The sequence below is a fragment of the Sinohyriopsis cumingii genome, chromosome 18 (genome assembly GCF_028554795.1).
Source record: "Sinohyriopsis cumingii isolate HCF-2022 chromosome 18, ASM2855479v2, whole genome shotgun sequence".
In the NCBI taxonomy this organism is placed as follows: domain Eukaryota; kingdom Metazoa; phylum Mollusca; class Bivalvia; order Unionida; family Unionidae; genus Sinohyriopsis; species Sinohyriopsis cumingii.
This window is the reverse complement of record NC_142978.1, coordinates 67,698,631-67,719,431: the sequence shown is the minus strand read 5'-3', so window position 1 is coordinate 67,719,431 and position 20,801 is coordinate 67,698,631. Positions and strand designations below refer to the sequence as shown.

The window sequence follows — 20,801 nt, the reverse complement described above, 5'->3', positions numbered from 1 at the left end:
TGTCTGCATTTGTTCGATCAGAAAACAATTCCATCAGGCCAAGCAGATGACTTCAGTGCTTGCATCCCTTGATAAAGTAGTTCTTAGTGCATGGATACCATGACTGAGATGACTGGTCTGAGATAACCAGACCGATATAAGAAAAGTAAGGTTAGCAAAACAGCTAGATTGCTCTGTCACATGGGTGAGAAATAATTGTCATTTTCTGTGGTGGTCAACAGACCTCTACATATGCACCTCACTGGTTAGATACCTGTCTGGTCATTGTATGAGTAGGTATGGCATCACACCTGTACCACTTCATCCAGGTGATTTTAAAGACACTGTCTTTAATGACATATATACCCAATACATATTAAGTTAAAAGAGTACAAGAATATCACATTCAGAATATTTTCTAGAAGTGAGATTGTAACATTTTCTTATGCGAATATGAAGATGACAATGTGGCTTTAATGTTTAATTTAAATGCTGCAGAGTCAGTATTCCAAGTACCACAATGATGTCCTTGACATAGGGGAAGTAACTGCTACCATTCCTCTAGTTATCTAATGCACAAATCTTGTTTTAATCTACTTTAAATTTAGGCAGACAACTTTCATGCCAGCATTAATTAGGGCCATAAATAAACTGACAAGGAAAGGAGACTGATTTGGTTACAGGATATGTAACAAGGATTCAGTGCAGCACTAACAACATGCAGGACTCACTATATGATTTTGTGAAACTGAAAAGGACAACTATGTCTTGCTATTTGCCAATGCAAGCAAGACGAAAAATATAAACTTCTTTTTTAAAAGCATGCATAACTCCACTCCAGTTAAGATGCCTGAGCTTTTATACATAATGAATTTTTAACATATCTATTGCTTATCCCTGTATGCAACCATTGAGGCATCCAAGTATAACTGCACTAGTTTTGTCAACAGGGCTACTTTTAATATACTGGGAGCTCACATATCAATATGCTGACATATTCATTTCACAGAACAGTTTTGTTTTCTTAGTTAGCATGCATAGGCAGACATTACTGATACATTATACACCAACTATTATTTGCATATTGAGCTATACTAACAAAAACCAGCAGCCCCTACTTTCTTCCATCACCTTTACAGTTATTACATGGCTTAGTAGCCCTCATGAATTTTGCAACTGAAGTTGAATTCGTAGGTACATAGTCAACACCATCAAAATGCAGGCCATCGGTGTTATTTAAAAAATGAAACAATTGCTTCAGTGATGTGGAAATATAACCAGGTCACCGAAACATCATTGCATTATATGTTATCGATAATTTAACATTGTATTTTGAACTTGATCTTGCATAAAATCAAGTTAGTTTTCTACCTGACCTGAATCATTGGATATTTTTTATACTGTAAGCAACTAATACATAGCTAAATATTTTCTCAGTGCATAGGCTAACTATCAGGATTATTATCTTTGTCTATGTTAAGGACATTGTGTTTATCACATTTTATATTCTAACTCAGATTTTATCTAGTAAACATTAAGACGGTTCCAGAAGGTTAGTTTCCATTAGGTAAATAAGATTTTTTAAAACTAGAAAATGCTAATTGTGACCTGAGTTTAAGCAGAAGACTATATACTCTTGGTTTTTCAGAAATTATTCATTCAAGCTGTAATATCTTAGCAGAATCAGTTGTATTTTTGTTGTGTCCATAAATTCATTTGGACTGGAATTTATTTATTCAAATTATTTAATTCAACTGATTTTACTCTGGAAATACAAAGTGCTCAAAATCAGCATTCTGTTTGCATGGCAATAATTATAGGATAAGTAGCCGTCACAAGATTGAAAATTTTTGCAAAGTCAAGTTTGTACCAATTTCATTTATGAACAATTACATTTAGTGTGAAGTGTAAAAAGCCATGTTAATTAATATAGCCATCGTAATGTGGTGGCCAATTAGATTCAAGTTCAGCATAATTTTCATTCAGGATCAATTAGACATGATAAAAAATCCTTTTGCGAAAAGTGGATGTCAATATGACCATCCATTCTGGAGGAGCACAGGTAACATTATTTCAAGAAGGCCATTTTGGTGGCATCATGGATGTGAGATCAGTGCCATTTTCCATCAGGACCACTTAACATCATAATAAGTCCTTTGGTGAAAACCCCATTGTGATAGGAACATCTGTTTAGGAGATGTAGTGTTAACAAGATTTTCAAGATGGCTGCCATATTGGCTGACCAGTTGGCATCAGTTTCATTTAGGACCAACTAGACAATATAAGTCTTCTGGTGAAAACCCCTTGCCATTATGACATTCTATTCAGGAGGAGCAGCAATAAGAATTTCATGATGGCTTCAGTTTGGGGCCATATTTTGATGTCAGACTGGCATCAGTTTCATTTAGGACCAAATAGAGAAGAAAAAAACCCATATCAATATGACCAGCCATCCTCAAGAAGCAAGGTTTCCATCATAAGCAGTCATTTATCTAAAAACCTATGTTGTCATGACCATCTGCCTTGGAGAAGTGACATCAATATCATCAAGAGGCTATTGTGTTGGCCATACTGGATGTCTCAGTCACTCCATTTTCATTTAGGACAAACTAGACCCTGGAATGAATGTTCATGTGCATGCATGCATGTGTGTGCGTGTGTGTTATGTGTGTGTGTGTTAAGTTTCACAACATTCTTTCAGTTAGTTTAGGATGAGTATCGACAACAAACTTGTAGTAATGGATGGATGATGGACAATGGACAAAAGGCCAGTACAGTCAAATGAAGATTAATACATACCTTGCCAATTGTTAATCTTTTCCTGCAAGATGACTGTACTGTTGTACTTTCAGTCTGAGATTTTTGTCTGCAATTTCTATAACATCCTGGGCAATCCACATTGCTGACAATTTCTGATGTAATAAAATGCCTCAACAGCCCTTCCAGACTGATTTTTACCTTTGAAAACAAATATGTTGACAAATAAATACATAGCTCACAAACAAGACAAATAAAATGGCTTAAATTACAAATGACTTTCAGTTAGGAAGTATACTTATCCACAGATCTTTTTCACTGTTTATCTCATTAAACAGTAAATCTACCGCAACTTGGATGCAGCAGTTTATTGCAGAAATTAAATTTAAAGGGGAAATTAATCCTCCATTTGAAAAGAAAGACAGGAATGTTCTGAATAAATCAAAAAAGAAATAAAGGCAGGGTCTGAGAACATGATAGGGATGAAATGATTTATCAATGCATCAATACTTTTGCTTTACTGATAAACGTATTGACACAAGCAGAGAATCGATACAAAATGATACTTACCTTATGCAAGTCATTTTAATCTCCAGCATAATTATTAGTCATTTGCCTTGTTATTCTTTAAATTGGGAACTCATCTGAAACAACTGTTGCAGGCACAGGCACTCAATTGTATTAGAAAAAACAGAAAAAGACTACTGACAACAGCCACTTTTCTTCGAAATATTAACAAAAAGTGATGTGGTTTGAAATCAGTCACCCCCCCCCCACCAATTCCACACTAATTAACTTATCCCAACAGCATGTTCAGCATGAAGGAGATATTCCAAAAGTGTTCCACATGAACAATTAATTACTTTACTCATCATTTAATTACCACTTTTATGTGATGTTTCTTTGCTGACTTGCATCTTGACTACTTGGGTCTAATTTTAAAGTAACAATACTCGTAAGTCACGAAAAAAGTGAAACATGTTACGCTGAATTCTCGCTGGTTTTTATCCTGGTCCAGGATAAGTAATAACCACCAAACACAATGTAATGTATTTTATTCCCTGCATGACACACACACACAATGTAATGTAGTTTATTCCCTGCATGACACACACACACAATGTAATGTAGTTTATTCCCTGCATGACAAACAGAAGTATTGGCAAAGAGCAGAGAAACTTCATGCATAATTGGTCTTTAATTGATCTGTGAAATACCTAAATTGTACACGAGAAACAAATCTAGAATGTCTCATTTTATGTTGAGATATTTATTCAGTGACTGAATGGTGCTGACTGGATAAATAAAACTTGCAAAGAATCAGCTAGGGAGCAGATTTCAAACCACACGAGTCTGTCACCTTGAGTAAATTTAAATCTTTTTATAGAATGGGAGTGGATGTTGTCAACAGTTTCTCTTCTTCACTAACAAAAACAACAACCTGTGGCCATGGCAATTTTGCACACTGCAGGAAGTACAATGTGATAGGTTTTGTTGGTACATTCAGACTTGTTCTAGATGAAATACATTATTTCTGCTGTTTTGAAGATAACTTTGTAATGTTTTCCAAGTTAAGTGAGACAAAAAATTGGTAATATGACACTTTTAAAGCATTCATGCCATGCAAAACAAAACAAGAATTGCATCTGGTAAATGGAGCAGTCTTAAATGTCACAAAATGCTGAACAAATATCACACAACTAAAAGTTAGTTTGTTTGAAACTATTTTCATCGTTTTGTCATGGATTAGAATGGCATATAAATAGCATCTAAGTGTAGGTCTGTCTGTCTGTCTGTCATCTGCATAATGAAGATACAACTAGCATGTCAACACCATAAAAGGCATCACCTACCACTCATGTCATGATGGAAGGACAATCAAGTTAATATGTTTATCGATAATGTATGGTATTGTAGGCTGTGTATCATAAATCGTATTGATAAACGGCAGTTGTATTGTTTCACCCCAAGAATATGATATATAATTTTCATGCCCTGACAATGTTTCCCATTACCTTCATTTGTGCTTCAGTGACCCCCAAATATTTTAAATTTGACCCCCAATATTTATACCAAACTTTGTTTTTTCTTAAGTCTGATCACCAATTTTGACACCAAGGAGATTTTTGACTCTCAGTCTTGCACCCATAGGGGATACACTGAGTTGATTTTTCAGTACAATATATGAGAAATTAATGTGATTCATGCAAATAAAATATCATAGAATATACCCTGACACAATACTGAGTCTTTATTATGACCACTGTAATTGAATATGATATGAAGGTTTCTGATGGTCATGAAACTTAAAAACCATAACCACCATAAGTCTTAGGTAACACTTTGACATAAAACATCTGATTGGTCAATGTTTAGGTAGACTTCAATTTCAGCCAATCAGATTGCTGAATTTTAAACTGAAATTTAAGTAAATATTTAAGTTTTGTTGGAAAAATTCAGGCTAGATCATATGTTCAGGATTTTGAAAAACATAGCACATTCAGGATCTAGTCCTAAAAGTAATGAAGCAGATAAATCTTACTAACAATCAGTTCACAGTATTTACCAGCATATAATGTGCATCCAACTGCAAACACTATGTACAGTACCCATATCTACTGTCTCATAATGCACTGGCAGGTCAGAGTCTGGCAGATTAGGACCTAGGACTGGCAGATCAGAGTATGAGGCTGGCAGATTTGGGTCTGAATTGGCACAATAGGACCTGGATTGTTTGCTTCCAATCATAACACAGTGAAGTTCCTGATCAGCTAATAAAGATTCATAATGCAAGTACTGAGTTAGTTCTATGACGTTTGCAGTTGGGTGGGCACTGTACTTAGATAAAAATGTATGCTTAGAATCGGTTGATCCACCTTTATTTAAAACAAATTTACACAAGTAGAAATGTGTCCATATTCTATGAATGCCAATACCAACAGAAATAAAGGACAAAGCTCTCCATCAAACAGGAGTCATATCTCTATAACAAGTGACTGATGCTGTTCTGTCTGAAAAGAATTTCCAGGAATTCAAGATAAGACCATTTATTCTTTATAACTTTGGTGCGTTGAAACCATCTCTGATATTCTGAAGTGATAAGGTTTTCAAATTAACCACTATGTCAACCATACTGGAAGTAAGATCGGTGCCATTTTCACTTATGACAAAATAGACACCATTAGAAGACTTTTGGTGAAAACCCTATGTTAATACGACTTTCTATTTTGGACTAGCAATAACATTAGTCAAACAGGGGCAATAACTCTGTAAAACTCGCCAGAAAAGGGTGAACACTGAACCTTGACCTTTTTCCTCTTCATGCAAAGCCTTATACCAAATAGATGAAGTCATTCCTAAGTCATTGAGCAGAAAAAACAGTTATGCAAAGTTCTGAGTCAAACAGGAAGCATAATATTATAAAATGTTAACAGAAAATAGTTAAAATCAAACCTTAATTAAATCTTCATATTGTAAAGCCTTATACTAAATGTGATTTCAGTCCCTGCTATCCTTCAGATGTTCCTGAATAAAATATGATATGGGATAGACAGAGATACCCAAAAAAATACTTAAAAAAAGAGAATATTTGTAAATTCCTAATGTAATGTTTGAAGTTGTTACTTGATGGAATACGTGTACATAATAAATTTACACATTTTATATACAGTGGAGCCTCGTTAATCCGGACACATTCGTTCCCAGCGAATATGTCTGGATTAACGAGTTTTCCGGATAATTGAATCATGCACATTTTTTATTTTACGATATCATCACACCGTATATATGTACATGTATATGCTAGCTTTAAATGTAATGTACTGTATATTCAATAATGGTTGAAATAAATTAATGAATACATCTATTAATTTGTGTTTATTTCACATTATTATAACATGTGCTTGTATGTACATATACAGTAAATAGAAGTTTAGACAATTAACACATCGAACACACCACACTATGTTCATGTACATGTATGTACTGTACATACATTTATTATGTCAATTTCCTGAAGAAGTCTGTAATCTTTGTTTGCCTGGATTCTCTGAAGCCCTATACTGTCCACAGCTTAAAAATGTCAACTGTATTTGCACAGCAAACAATAAACTGTGATTGTTACATACAATTGGTAAACAACAAAGAGGCTTAATGACACTTTTAATTTATTTACCATATGTTATGTCAAAAAGCGTGGACGATTTGATCCCAGTGTGTTTATTTAATTATTAACACCCTCGTCGGCGACTAGCTAAAACAGACATTGTTTATACAATCGCTGGTTACAATATGGTCATGCTACTTAGTTATTGATAGTGACCATAGATTCTCAAGGGCTTCACTACTGTGTTTTAAGTATTATTCTTCCGATTGTATTTTCACATACGATTTTTCGAATTTTCTTATTTTTGGACAGATTATTTCCGGATTATCGAGACAAGTTTTAATGTAATTTTACACTTTGGTCCCCGATTTTGATTTCCGGATCTGGAACGCGGATTTCTTGATTAACGGAGCAAATTAACGTTGAGGAATTCTGTTCCCGTTGAATTATGTCCGGATAGCGAGGTTTCCGGATAAACAGAGTCCGGATTAACGAGGCTCCACTGTACATCTTAACCATACAGGTGCTGCTGCTGAAGCTGCTTTTATTCACTATGTAGTTGTAACGGAATTACTTGAATTATTATCCAGATAATAAAAGAAATCATCAGTTAAATATCTAATATGTCTATCCTGTCATGTGAGTTACAAGTTAATGACAGCAATGTTCTGACAAGTGACAGTTGGAAAGGAAAACAGAGTTATCTTCCCACTGTTATTTTATAGAAGAGTGGATACTAGACAACTGATCCATAACAAATCTGATGTGAAAATGAAGCATCTAACATTTGGGGTGTTTGTTCCACAGGATTGGCTGAAAAGCCTATTGTTAGTCATATACATATCACACTGTGCATCAAAAGTCCCAATTCTCACCTATATTGTGTTCTACCATACAAAAGGCTGTAAAATTATGTCTCCAAAAGTGAATAAAGAAGTAATGAGCTTAAGAAAAAGCAGACCCTTTTATCAACTTTTGGTTTGATTTCTTTAATTTTTCTTTACTTTCACATCAAAGAAACAAACAGGAAAAGTAAAACACACTGGCATTTGTAAATGAGCAGTTCTTTTTGTACAATATTTGTTAGTGTACTTGTCTGTGTGTGTGTGTGTGTTGTGTCTAAGTAAAGAAACATAAGTAAAGATAGGAAAGGAAATATGCCCCATACACCTGGTCAGGTGGTGACGTAGGGAACATGTAAAATTCTGACAACTTATATTCAATAAAAAAATAAAAAAACTTAACAAAAATGCTACTAAAAGCTGCCTAGCTTGGTGTTCAGCATTAAGAGGTTAGTGCTATGTCTGGTCAGTCTGATGTCAAGATAATGTGATAATGTGACTGGGTGGGACATGATGCTACAGGTCTGTGGCACTATGCCCCAGTGGTAGACATCACTATAAACTGCCACACTGCAGACATTGTAGCAATATGATTAAAACTGTTAAAGCAACAATAAAACAATAAAATAACACACACACACACACACACTCCTAAACAACCAAAAATGACCCCCTCCATTAGAAGAATAAATTACATGTCTATTAGTTAACACTTACCAATTGTTCTCTAGGTAGACTCAAAGACAGACTATCAAAGAGGTCATACTTGACAGGGTGCTTAAATCCACACTCTATACACTGTAGCTGGCTGGCTAGGAGTCCACGGAAGGGATGCTCCATTTGAGAACTGGGAAGAACTGGCAATAGGCCTCTACTTCTTGTAATGGCTGTCAACTCAGACTGGTAACGTAAACACAGGTTCTAACCAAAGAGAAATATATATATATATATATATATATATATATATATATATATATATATATATATATCATCTAGAACAAGTTGACCAGCAACTGATATATAAGATTATTGATTACATGGTCATTTGAAGTAAAAATCATTGATTTTGTGCTGCAGTATACAGTACAAAATTTCCATTAAAAACATAAACTGGCTATTGTTTCTTTTCAAATTTTTAAGTGAAGAAAATTTACAGAAAAAAAAGGGATCTGTTCATTATGCTGTCTCAAACAGGTAAAGTAATGTGAATTCATTTATTTTAATAGGAATACATTTTTTGTTGGTTTTTGCTGATAGGGTTCTATTACTTCCATTGTTTGGAAATTAGAAAAATTGTTTAGGCAATCACCAGTGGAATATGAGAGTGAGCATGTGACAGAAAGAGAGAAAAAGAATATTGAAAAATAAATACTCCAATTAATAGCTGTTGTTGTTGTTGTTGTGGGGTTTAACGCCATTTTTCAGCACGATAGGCTATACATGGCCGCCAGTATTAATGGTGGAGGAAGAACCCGGAAAACCCCGGAAAGAACCACCGACCCACGAGAAGCTACTGGCAGGCTTTCTCACATGCCCACATTGGTTGAATCTTAGTCCAATTAATAGGGTGTAATTTTGGGAGTGAACTTAACCTTAGCATAAAGTAATCTTACAAATAAGGCAATACATTTAAAGAGCTATAAAGAACTTTTGATTACCAGAGAGAGAGAGAGAGAGAGAGAGAGAGAGATAGATACCTGCAGTGATTGTATGTCAAATAATGGTACAATAGTAGGATATTTCATAGTCTCTTCATCCAGTGTCTGTGTTAAGGCGTGAAACAGTTCATGAGCATCCTGCAGGGAAAAAAAACAAGTAAAATTAAAATGTATCCTATACATACTCACACGGCAAGTCCAACGGTAAACTACACAGACCAAGATATGCTGTTGTGTCATGTGCAGCAGATTGGGTACATGCAGTTTGTTAGGAGTAATCAAATCAGACAGCAGATCTGGTCCACGCAGTTTGTTAGGAGTAATCAGATCAGACTGCAGACCTGGTCCAAGCAGTTTGTTAGGAGTAATCAGATCAGACTGCAGATCTGGTCCATGCAGTTTGTTAGGAGTAATCAAATCAGACAGCAGATTGGGTACATGCAGTTTGTTAGGAGTAATCAAATCAGACAGCAGATTGGGTACATGCAGTTTGTTAGGAGTAATCAGATCAGACTGCAGACCTGGTCCAAGCAGTTTGTTAGGAGTAATCAGATCAGACTGCAGATCTGGTCCATGCAGTTTGTTAGGAGTAATCAGATCAGACTGCAGATTTGGTCCATGCAGTTTGTTAGGAGTAATCAGATCAGACTGCAGACCTGGTCCATGCAGTTTGTTAGGAGTAATCAGATCAGACTGCAGACCTGGTTCAAGCAGTTTGTTAGGAGTAATCAGATCAGACTGCAGATTTGGTCCATGCAGTTTGTTAGGAGTAATCAAATCAGACAGAAGATCTGGTCCATGCAGTTTGTTAGGAGTAATCAGATCAGACTGCAGATCATTGTCTACTTGTGTGCAGTTTAACTCTTTTAGCTCAGTATATATGGTAACTATGAAATAACCACATGTATGTTGACAGAGGAGTATATAGTTCAATAAAGCTACATTTAAAAATGAAAACATTCAATTAGGTGGAAAAAAAATGCAAGAAGTGCATATTTTGAAAGGTGCAAAACAGTGTTGTGTATTTGTGCATGAAGATAGGTGTTTACTGTACTTGTTCCTGTATATATGAGATTTGAAGCCATACTAAGATTTCAAATCTTTTACAATTTAATGACTGAGTTTTTAAGTTAAAACAAGGGTACCATAAACAGCACATTATAATTAAATCCTGTGTTTAATGGTGTTTAAGGTAGGCAGCTAACATGCTATTTGTAATGCGCAGAAAACATTACTGTTTAATTAGACTTGCCATGACTGTGGCTTTTCCAAAATCTACAGGTTTCTTTACTGCCCAAAATGAAAGCAATCTACATATTTTGTTCTGGGAACTTACACATACCTTCTACCAAAAGTTTGTCTCAAAATCTATTTTATTAGTCTCGACGATCTGGAGCCAAAAATCAACAGGTTTCTTCCATACCTTAAATGGAAGCCCTCCACAAAGTTATTATGCAAAACTTATTTTCTTCTTTCAATCACAGTCACCTTAATCTCTGAGCCTTTCAAAATGATTTTTAAGATCTGTTTAAAATTTTGTCTGCAATGGTGAGAACTCATCATAATTCTAAACCTGTTAATGTTCTCAACAGTCCTCATCACAGGTTATTTCCATTGCTTTAACATGCAAACTGCATGACTGGTACTTTTCTTTTTTAGTAATGGTAGACATATCTCATACACGCCAACCCCTGGCGAGGAAATAGTGTAATCTGAGTGGACAAAAAGAGTAATCCGAGGAGAAAAAGAGTAATCCACATATAACATGATAAAAATTCAGTGAGCATATATACAAAATGATTTATTTATCCCTCTGGACTTTATCATCAATTACTGCCTCAAGCTTTCATATATAACACTTTTAGCTTTAAAAAGCAACAGACTCTCATAACTGCATTTCAAAACACTTTGTATCAGCTGAGATTATGAATGTTTTGCACACTAGTAGAGCACTAAGTGCTGGGTTACAGAGCCTGGATCTGAATTCAGTTTTATTTTTTTTAACAATACTGAACAATCTCTTAAAGTCAGCATTAGAATGGTAAAGAACCAATATTCTTTTCATAACCTGATAATGAGGAAATTTATATCTTACAATTATTGGGTATTTTAGCTGGGAAATAAGATTTAAAAAAATCAACTCTGTCTGCATGAAGTACATTGTCAGGTAGAGTGGAGTGCCAACTTGATACTTCAGGAGTTCTTCTAATCTATCAGCAGCCTTTCCTGCAGCATGTGCATCATATGACAGACAACCCGATATGTACCATGATGGAGACATTTTTCAAAACAGAGAATGCAATTCCTTTATGAATTCCAGTCATCACTGATGCAGTATCAGCTGAAAAACCCCATACAGTTCTGCCAACATATGTTTATTCAAAGCATTATCAAGCAAATAAAAAAAAATGTTTTCTTTTAAATTAGTGGAATCTAATGTTAATTCTGGTAATGAAAGAAGAGCATGATGACTTTGCCCTTTCTTTTGTCAAAGTCTCTTACACAGACTGGGTACAACTTTTTGACATCATAATCACTACTCCTGTCTGTTGCAATATTAAATGGCCCAATTTTCATGGCTTCTGCAATTTTAAGTGAAGTATCTTCTACTAAACACCTAACAATATTAGATGATTTTGTTCTTGCACATGCATATTTTCTGCAATTTTGGAAACAGAAAACGTCCATTTGAACAAAGGACCAATGTACAGTAGTCTTTTGCCACTAGGGATAGTTCGTGTTCTATTAAGAATTCAGTAGATAACGCATCTGCATTTATAAAGTTTGTGTCCACAATTTAGTTCTGCTGTAAATAAGAAATTACCTTTGTATTGGAGTTAGTAAAATGTGCTAATTCATGGTTTCTTTGTTTTATCCCCATGACCAATATTAAAATCCTTTCCATGCTGCCTGCATGGGGCGTGAAGGTGCCCTAGAATGGAATGCTGTATTGTGTATTTCATGTATTCATCTCTGAATTGGTTTTTTGTCTTTCCTAATCCACCTGTGAAATTATTTTTAAAATATTTTTGCCCGAACACACACATCGACTAGAATAAATCTGACTTGACTTTCAGTGCCAAATACCTTCAGACTGATACTGTACCAAATATGAATTAGAACAAAGAATCTGCAAGCAAAGATTAAAGTTAGAAAATCAGTCTGTTCTCTCCTAACTAAGCCATACAGCTGCTAGAAATAGAAATTGAGGTCAAAAATTGAAAGTAGAAACCAGCATGTTTCTTGAAAATTGGGCAACTGCTTTAAATAGAACATAATACTGTTAGGAAAGTGCATGCAAGTCTTTGGACAAGCATACTCTTATGTTGTAGTTACACAGAAGCAATCTGTTAGAGAATACGGTCTGTGGGATTAATGGATGTTAATAAAAATGAGAAAACAAATTATTTACTTTTTTGGGAGGGGGATATGCCGAAAATGCGTACAGTTACACATAAGGTGTTAATTTAGTGAAAAAAAGCATAATGATTATGCCAAAAGCGTAATCGTTGGCATGTATGCATATCTTGATTGTGAATTAGCATCTCTTTTTCTTCCAAGTTTTAAGTAATGGTGGCCACATCTGATAGCAGATTGGCATCATTTGTGAAAATGTGAAAATTATTTATGCTATAAAGTTTGGAATTGATGCACAAATGACAACAGATACAGGGTCATGCCAAAAGGTCACTACGCCTTAGGTTCATGTGAGCTAGAAATGGTACTACAAAAAATCGGTACATTTTGAAATGTTTTTCTCCATTTTACTGCACAGAATAATCTAAAAGCATTACTGGTGAAGTAAGCTGCTTTTACATCTAACAAAACCTTTAAAAAATTATAGAAAGAACTCTGCATACCATTATATTAAAAGTCACACAGGGCATGCAGGCATTCAGTGCTGACTATTTCAGTAATGGGTGTCATTTTTTAGAAATTGATTCTACATATCTTTAAATGGCAATTATTCACTTTATTTGGATACTTGTATATTAATATTCCTTTGGAGGTAATTATTTACATCCCTTAGAAGTACATATGGCAAAATCCATGTTAAAGTGGATATTTGTCGACGAGATCAAAGGTGTGATCCAGTACAATCTGGATTGAATGTCGTGTGCTGTGATGTCACAATGAAAGCTACGCATGCTGATAAACAAATTCAAACTACCTTACATTGTGATGATTACGCATGACATACTCTTTTATTGACCAGTTTTTCCATGGTCATAACCATAAAAGTCCATGGTGATTGATAATTTTCATCTGGAACTTTCCTGATGACAGTTAAGGTGCAGGGTATTCAATAATCAGGATTGAATAGACTTTGGTTAAAAAAAATTAGCATTAAATTTTAAAACAACAATTTATATTTATATTTAAGATTGAGTAAAAGTGTATACATTATGTTTAGTTTAGAAAACAAGATTCAGGGCAACTTAGGACTGGTCAGTAGTTGTTGTGGGGTTTAACGCCATTTTTAACCACACGATAAGCTATGCATGGCGGCCAGTATTAATGGTGGAGGAAGAACCCGGGAAAACCCCAGGAAGAACCACTGACCCACGAGAAGCTACTGGCAAGCTTCTCACATACCCACATTAACCGAATCCTAGACTCGAACCCACGCAGATAGAGGTGAGATGGCAGTGATCCATAACATAGAGCGCTTTAGACCACTCGGGGCCCCGACTGGTCAGTAAGCTGTCTTACATACGTGGACTGCTACCATAATCTGAACCTTGATATTTACTCTCAAATTTCACCCAGATGCACTCACTGGAGTGTTTGAAAAAATCTGTACAGTGACAACTTCTATAGTGTGGTGGATGAACCCAAAATATAAAGGAAAATGAGAAAACATTGCCATCGCTGAGGATTAAGCCTAAATTAAGAACAAATACCACTAGACTAATTTAATCTATTTTGGGGTTTGCACAAAGATGATGAAATTCCAGTTAAGGGGTTAAATTCGGGGACAAATAATGTAACCCCATGATTGAGATTCCTTGTCTTGGTTCAAACCCCTCCGAAGAGTATTTTTCTCACCCAAGTTTCAAGTTAAAATAAATTTTCTATTTAGCAATTTAGTTAGTACTATCAACACGCATAGTATTCATCGGGTACTAATATTTCTTTTTTCAATAAGTCATTCAGTCTTATAATATTTTATGAAAATCAAAACAATGAAATCAGTAGAATGCAACCTTTCAAGGTCTTGAAAATGCTACCTCATTTTTCCCAAACTCTCAAAGACCCTCAAAGACTGTACAAACCCTGTTATTTGTTTAATTTTACAAAGCTTGTTGTCTTTTTGAAAGAGCCATGACTCGTAACAATGACACTCAACAATGGCCTGATCAGTAACAGTGTTAGCCAAACTCTACCAAATGCAAGCCTTACTAAACAGTGTCAGCCAAGCTCTACCAAATGCTTGCCTTACTAAACAGTGTTAGCCAAGCGCTACCAAATGCTAGCCTTACTAAACAGTGTTAGCCAAACTCTACCAAATGCTAGCCTTACTAAACAGTGCAGGATAGCAGACTAGCTTTCAGTGTTGTAACACAACCATATTATCAGCTCATCAGTTCTCACCTGTTCATCTGAGGCAGTAACCCAACCGCGTATTCTCAGAGCGTGTAAAACATCTACTGGTGAGTGCGTTTCCCCCAAAATCTCCTCATTATTGTTCAACACTGAAATGAACAACAGAATGTAAGTAGTAATACTAAATCTCGCCTGCTGCTAAAACCAAGTGTGTCATATGCAGTAGGAAAAAAATAGGAAACTACAGCAAGCAGAAAATGTAAAAACAAGAGCCCCCCCAAAGAAGCAAACAGTGTTGTTAAAAAGAATTTCAAGGAATTAAAGATAAAACCATATCTTCCGTTAAAGTGCTGAGTGCTGAAACCATCTCTGATATTCTTCAGCAATAACAAGATTTTCAAATTTAGCTGCTGTGGTAGATATACTGAATGTCAGACTGTCATTTACATCACTGTAAGTGACAAGATTCAAGTCAGCCATCCAAACATCATACGAAGTCTTGTCAATATGGCCATCCATCCAGAAGAATGTAGCCATAACAGGATTTTCAAAATGGCCATTGAGGTGGCCACATTTGAAGTTGGATCATTCAGGACCAAGTACACATCATAAGAAATCTTGTAGTAGATATGACCATCCATTCAGGAGGTGTATTGCTTTTGCTGCGTAGCTCTAATCGAAGCATGAAAATGTATTGTTTTCAGCTGCACAGTTCTAACCAAACCATGAGAATGTATAGTTTTTAGCTGCACAGTTCAAAATGAAGTATAAGAATGTATTGCTTTTGCTGCATAGCTCTAACCAAAGCATGAGAATGTATTGTTTTAGCTGTATAGTTCTGACACATGAGAATGTATTGCTTTAGTTGCATAGTTCTAGTTAAAGCATGAGAATGTATTGCTTTAGTTGCATAGTTCTAGTTAAAGCATGAGAATGTATTGCTTTAGTTGCATAGTTCTAGCTAAAGCATGAGAATGTATTGCTTTAGTTGCATAGTTCTAGGTAAAGCATGAGAATGTATTACTTTAGTTGCATAGTTCTAGTTAAAGCATGAGAATGTATTGCTTTAGTTGCATAGTTCTAGCTAAAGCATGAGAATGTATTGCTTTAGTTGCATAGTTCTAGGTAAAGCATGAGAATGTATTACTTTAGTTGCACAGTTCTAGCTAAAGCATGAGAATGTATTGCTTTAGTTGCATAGTTCTAGTTAAAGCATGAGAATGTATTGCATTAGTTGCAAAGTTCTCGCTAAAGCATGAAAATGTATTGTTTTAGTTGCATACTTCTAGCTGAAGCATGAGAATGTATTGCTTTAGTTGCATAGTTCTAGTTAAAGCATGAGAATGTATTGCTTTAGTTGCATAGTTCTAGTTAAATCATGAGAATGTATTACTTTAGTTGCATAGTTCTAGTTAAATCATGAGAATGTATTGCTTTAGTTGCATAGTTCTAGTTAAAGCATGAGAATGTATTGCTTTAGTTGCAAAGTTCTCGCTAAAGCATGAGAATGTATTGTTTTAGTTGCATAGTTCTAGCTAAAGCATGAGAATGTATTGCTTTAGTTGCATAGTTCTAGCTAAAGCATGAGAATGTATTGCTTTAGTTGCATAGTTCTAGCTAAAGCATGAGAATGTATTGCTTTAGTTGCAAAGTTCTAGCTAAAGCATGAGAATGTAATGCTTTAGTTGCATTGTTCTAGTGAAACATATATAGCTAACTCTTGCTGTAAAAACTGGCAAAACTGAATTACCTCGTAATGTCTTCAATATAGCAGATGCAAGGAGATCATGTCCCTCTGATCTTGTCTGTTTATTGATAAAATTAGCTAACCATTCGGAAATGCTAGGGGTGGCAGCCCATGCCTGTAAGATGGCATTGAGGAAACAGGTATTGCCAAGATTTTCCAAGCCAGGACATCGATCTAAAAAAGTTAAAAAATAAATGGATTTTAAATAAAAGTTTGGTGTATGATGCTTCTTCATGAACATGTTTCAACTTTATCGAGCAGATACACGTTCACTGTATTAGTGCACACAAGTACTGCTTGTTTTGCAAACAAATTGATGTAACATCTGATAAACATTTTAAACATCTAACTGCACCTGGAATCACATCCTCTGAAATACAAAACCAACACATTTTTAATAAAAAAAATTGAAATGATGTTGGTTTTTTCTTGTAGAAGGTACTACAGAATAGATTTTTATTCAAAAGAGTATACATTAAAATACAAAAAGACTGTTGTTAAAGTTACTAGGGATACACAATAGAAAAGGAAGTCTGCAGGGGGAGGTAACTGGTGGGATGTTTTTATGGTCAAGAGCACAAGTTAGAACACTGAAAAATACAGATATAATGTTTACACTAAAATTGTGGTCTTTCTCTTTCCAAAGAAATAGACTAAAACAAAACTGATGCGGACATGAAAGCAAAATAAAGTAATAAAATTGGACAAATTGTAAACAATAGGGCATTGTTTTTACCTCCATTTATAGTGATCACTCAGTCAGCTTAAGTAAAATCTTGGTCTTGATATTGCTTTAAATTTTCAAGTTTGCGACCTTATTTTGAAGTACTTACCATGATATATCCTTAAATAATAGCATAAAAATAATATTGAAAGGGTCTGCTTTAAATAATTCAACATAATCATGTCAGTTATTTAAGGCTTACGTACCCATTTGTGTCATTACACCAATTTAGGTTCCATCAATAAAACGTCTCTATTTTTTTCTGCTTACAACTAGGATAAGCTCTCAAAAATGTCTTTTTCCTAAAATATACATTATTAATTAATCCTGACCAGCCAAACCCACATATACTCTATTTCATGTTCACCCATTTCCAGGCTGGTTCCCATTTGTCCATATAATTAGTACCATGTGTCTTATATTCACCCTTGATTTTCTTGACAGGTTTAGGAATAGTAGTTCAATACATAAGTAAGCAATGTGCATAGTTCTGCCTGTCAAAGATTACATTAGTGAATATTAAATTATATTGCAAGTTCATGTTCACCTAAAGAGCAATGGTGCATTTCAGGCAACATTTAAATATTTTTGAACTTAGTTTAAGAAAATAAAAATAATTACAAGAATCATCTTTTTTACTATCACCATTTATTGCTCTTCAATTTGAAGCTGAAATATATTACCAGCCTTGTCATATTATGTAATTAATGAGTAAAAGGTCAAGGTGACCATATATATGTACATGTATTATTAGAGAAAAAGAGATTTAAGTGACAAAAATTACGTAAAATTCCTCCAAGAAGACATATAATTTAAAACTAAAGTAAGGTAGACATAAGTCTATTAAAATGCAAAATATGAACTTTCAAAACACTCACTGAAAGAAATTAGTGGGATGCAAAGTCATGAGATGTCATTACCATTAAGAGACAAAAGACTTAGTGATCATATCTGAAGCATTATGTTTCAGAACAGAACTAGGAAATTTCTTACTGCTTAATACGATTACTCTATAAATAGTAAATTGTATAAATGTTATATATGTATTGCTTAGATATGAACCACAGTACAAAACACTCCGCCTAAAATAGTCAAATCTAAACACTGTTCCCCACCCCCACCCCTTCTTGGCAACAGTTGATATATCTGAACATATGTTTAATATCCCACCAAAAGTCACTCTTTGGTTAACAAAAGGTATTAATTTTGCTTGTTATCCACAAACAGAAGCACATGATTGCATTTATAGGAAAGTTAATTGCCCTTGCATATATATAGTCACTGTATTGCTATAGCTGTCTATAGGATTCATTGTACTAATTCAGTTCCCATAGTAAACCTATGCAAAACACCATGATATTAAAAATTCAATAACTTAAAATTTCTGAGTGCTTAAGATTAAACCTATATTTATCAGACTGAGTATAGATAAAACCTGGATTTCAGCTTCTGTGAGGAGGAAAGGATATGAGCTGTGGCATTTTCTGGACCTGTATGAGTTTGAAACATGTGCTTTTAATTCTACACCAGAGTCAGGCGCTAATTTTAGTAACAAGTGTTCCAAACTCAAGACTGTTAAAAGACTGAAATTCCATCAATAAAACAATGTCTCTGTTTTTGTTTCACTTACAACTAGGATAAGCTCTCAAAAGTTTCTTTTTCCTAAAACATAACTTACATTATTAACCAATCCTGGCCAGCCAAACCCATATATACTCTATTTTGTGTTCACCCATTTCTAGACTGGTTCCCATTTTTCAATATAATTAGTACTGTGTGTCCTAAAACAATGATTCATCTGAGCTTTGTACAATCAGAAGTTCAAAATGTATGAATGCCAGTGGCAAGTTGTGGAAAGATTTCCGTTCAGGCACAAAACTTAGTGAGAGACTGTCTTTTTGTTGTTATTTTTCCTCTTTATATAATTCTGTAAAATGAAAACTATTTATTAATTCCTTTTGGTTTCAAGAAAATCAAGGCTATTCAAGGTACCCAGTAATATTTTGTATTTTCAAGGTGCTTTCAAGGCCTTGAGGGAACAATTCATTTTTCATGGCTAGTCAAGGTTTTCAAGGTCCCCTTTGGACCCTGTTTATAAAACTTTCTGCCATTAGAAAATAAAAGATATTTTGAGTGCCTAAAAAATATGGTCTTTATCGGAAGATATTTGTCTGAAAAGTTTTCAATTTTTAAAGTTATTCATACTTTTCTTAGCAGCTAAATCTCTAAGAGTAAGAGAATCAGCATTCTTTGGTGAAAAATTACCCTGCACTGCCAATATTTTGAACAAATGAACAGGTATTTTTAAACTATTTTCAAAAGGGGGTTCAGTTCCATGGCATTGTGAATTTTGACATGTAAAAAAGGTAAATTAGGGTTTCTAATTCACAAACGTTTACAAGTAGGATTTGTGAACATTTAAAATAATTTAATAACTGTAAAGTAACTCTCTAGATCCCTCTGCACATTCAAAATTATTTAACTCCCAAATTGAATGTCAGTATCGTTTACAAAAGGTTTTGACAGAATTTTGTACATTCAAGTTGAGAAAAACAGACAGCTTTTGGCAATGAAAATAAGGCTGAATGGCAGCTGCAAAACAGCCCCCCCCCCATCTGATGCAGGATTGGTCATGTTACAACCAGATCTAGTCCATTTGAAAATTTCAACTTGTATGCATCTGTATTAAATACTTTGAAAATGTTGATTTGTAATTTTATTTATACACTGATAACCAAATCAAATTCTGCTGGCAGTCAAATCAGTAATATGCAGCATGTTGTAGAACTCAATATTTTAAGAATGTGACACAGACTATAGCATACATGTACACAGATTGCCATGATCACCCTACTATCCGTATAGCCTTGCCTGTGTTCAGCATGTTGGTGCTTGTGATTTTCACCTTGGAGTGCTTTTTCAATTTGGGAATTAGCTGCATAGAAAGTAAAAGCAAATTTATGAGAAAAATGTCTCATTTAATAAAAACTTCTCATGTACATGTAGACTTGAATACCAGCCTTAAAATTAGTTCAAATGTTAACTACCGTATATACTCACATATAAGCTGAAATATTTAGGAAAAAAATAAGGCCTGGAAGAAGGGGGGTCGGCTTATCTGCAGGCCAAGGTCCAAGTCTGAAATTTTTAACGCTTTTTCACCTTGATTTCCAGTATTTGTTGTTTCTGTCGATTGCCAAAGATAAGATCACATGCCTAATGATGCCACATGGCTCATAAGATTTGTGATGTCTTGAAGTGAAACATATTTTTTTTCTAACTTAAGTGGTAGGATAATGAATGAAAAACATGTTTTAATGTACTTGACGTCTATTTGACAGATGTCCATCCACCAGAAAATGCAGCCATATGTGTTATTTGAGCCACGGTGTTACGTGTATTTTCCAAAAGAACCACCATATTAGTAATCTCCAGTCAAGTA

The 20,801-nt window shown here is 34.7% G+C and overlaps 1 protein-coding gene across 1 annotated transcript in view; it reads right to left on the bottom strand.

Annotated features, from left to right (window-relative positions):
* Positions 1-20,801, bottom strand: part of LOC149776851 (ubiquitin carboxyl-terminal hydrolase 30-like) — a 32,854-nt gene that overhangs the window by 6,481 nt on the left and 5,572 nt on the right. The window contains exons 2-6 of the mRNA XM_089941581.1: positions 16,639-16,809; positions 14,937-15,037; positions 9,381-9,479; positions 8,401-8,604; positions 2,779-2,937 (exon numbers count right to left, since the gene is read on the bottom strand). Coding sequence (XP_089797707.1) covers positions 2,779-2,937; positions 8,401-8,604; positions 9,381-9,479; positions 14,937-15,037; positions 16,639-16,809 — 734 coding nt within the window. The remainder of the gene's footprint in view (positions 1-2,778; positions 2,938-8,400; positions 8,605-9,380; positions 9,480-14,936; positions 15,038-16,638; positions 16,810-20,801) is intronic.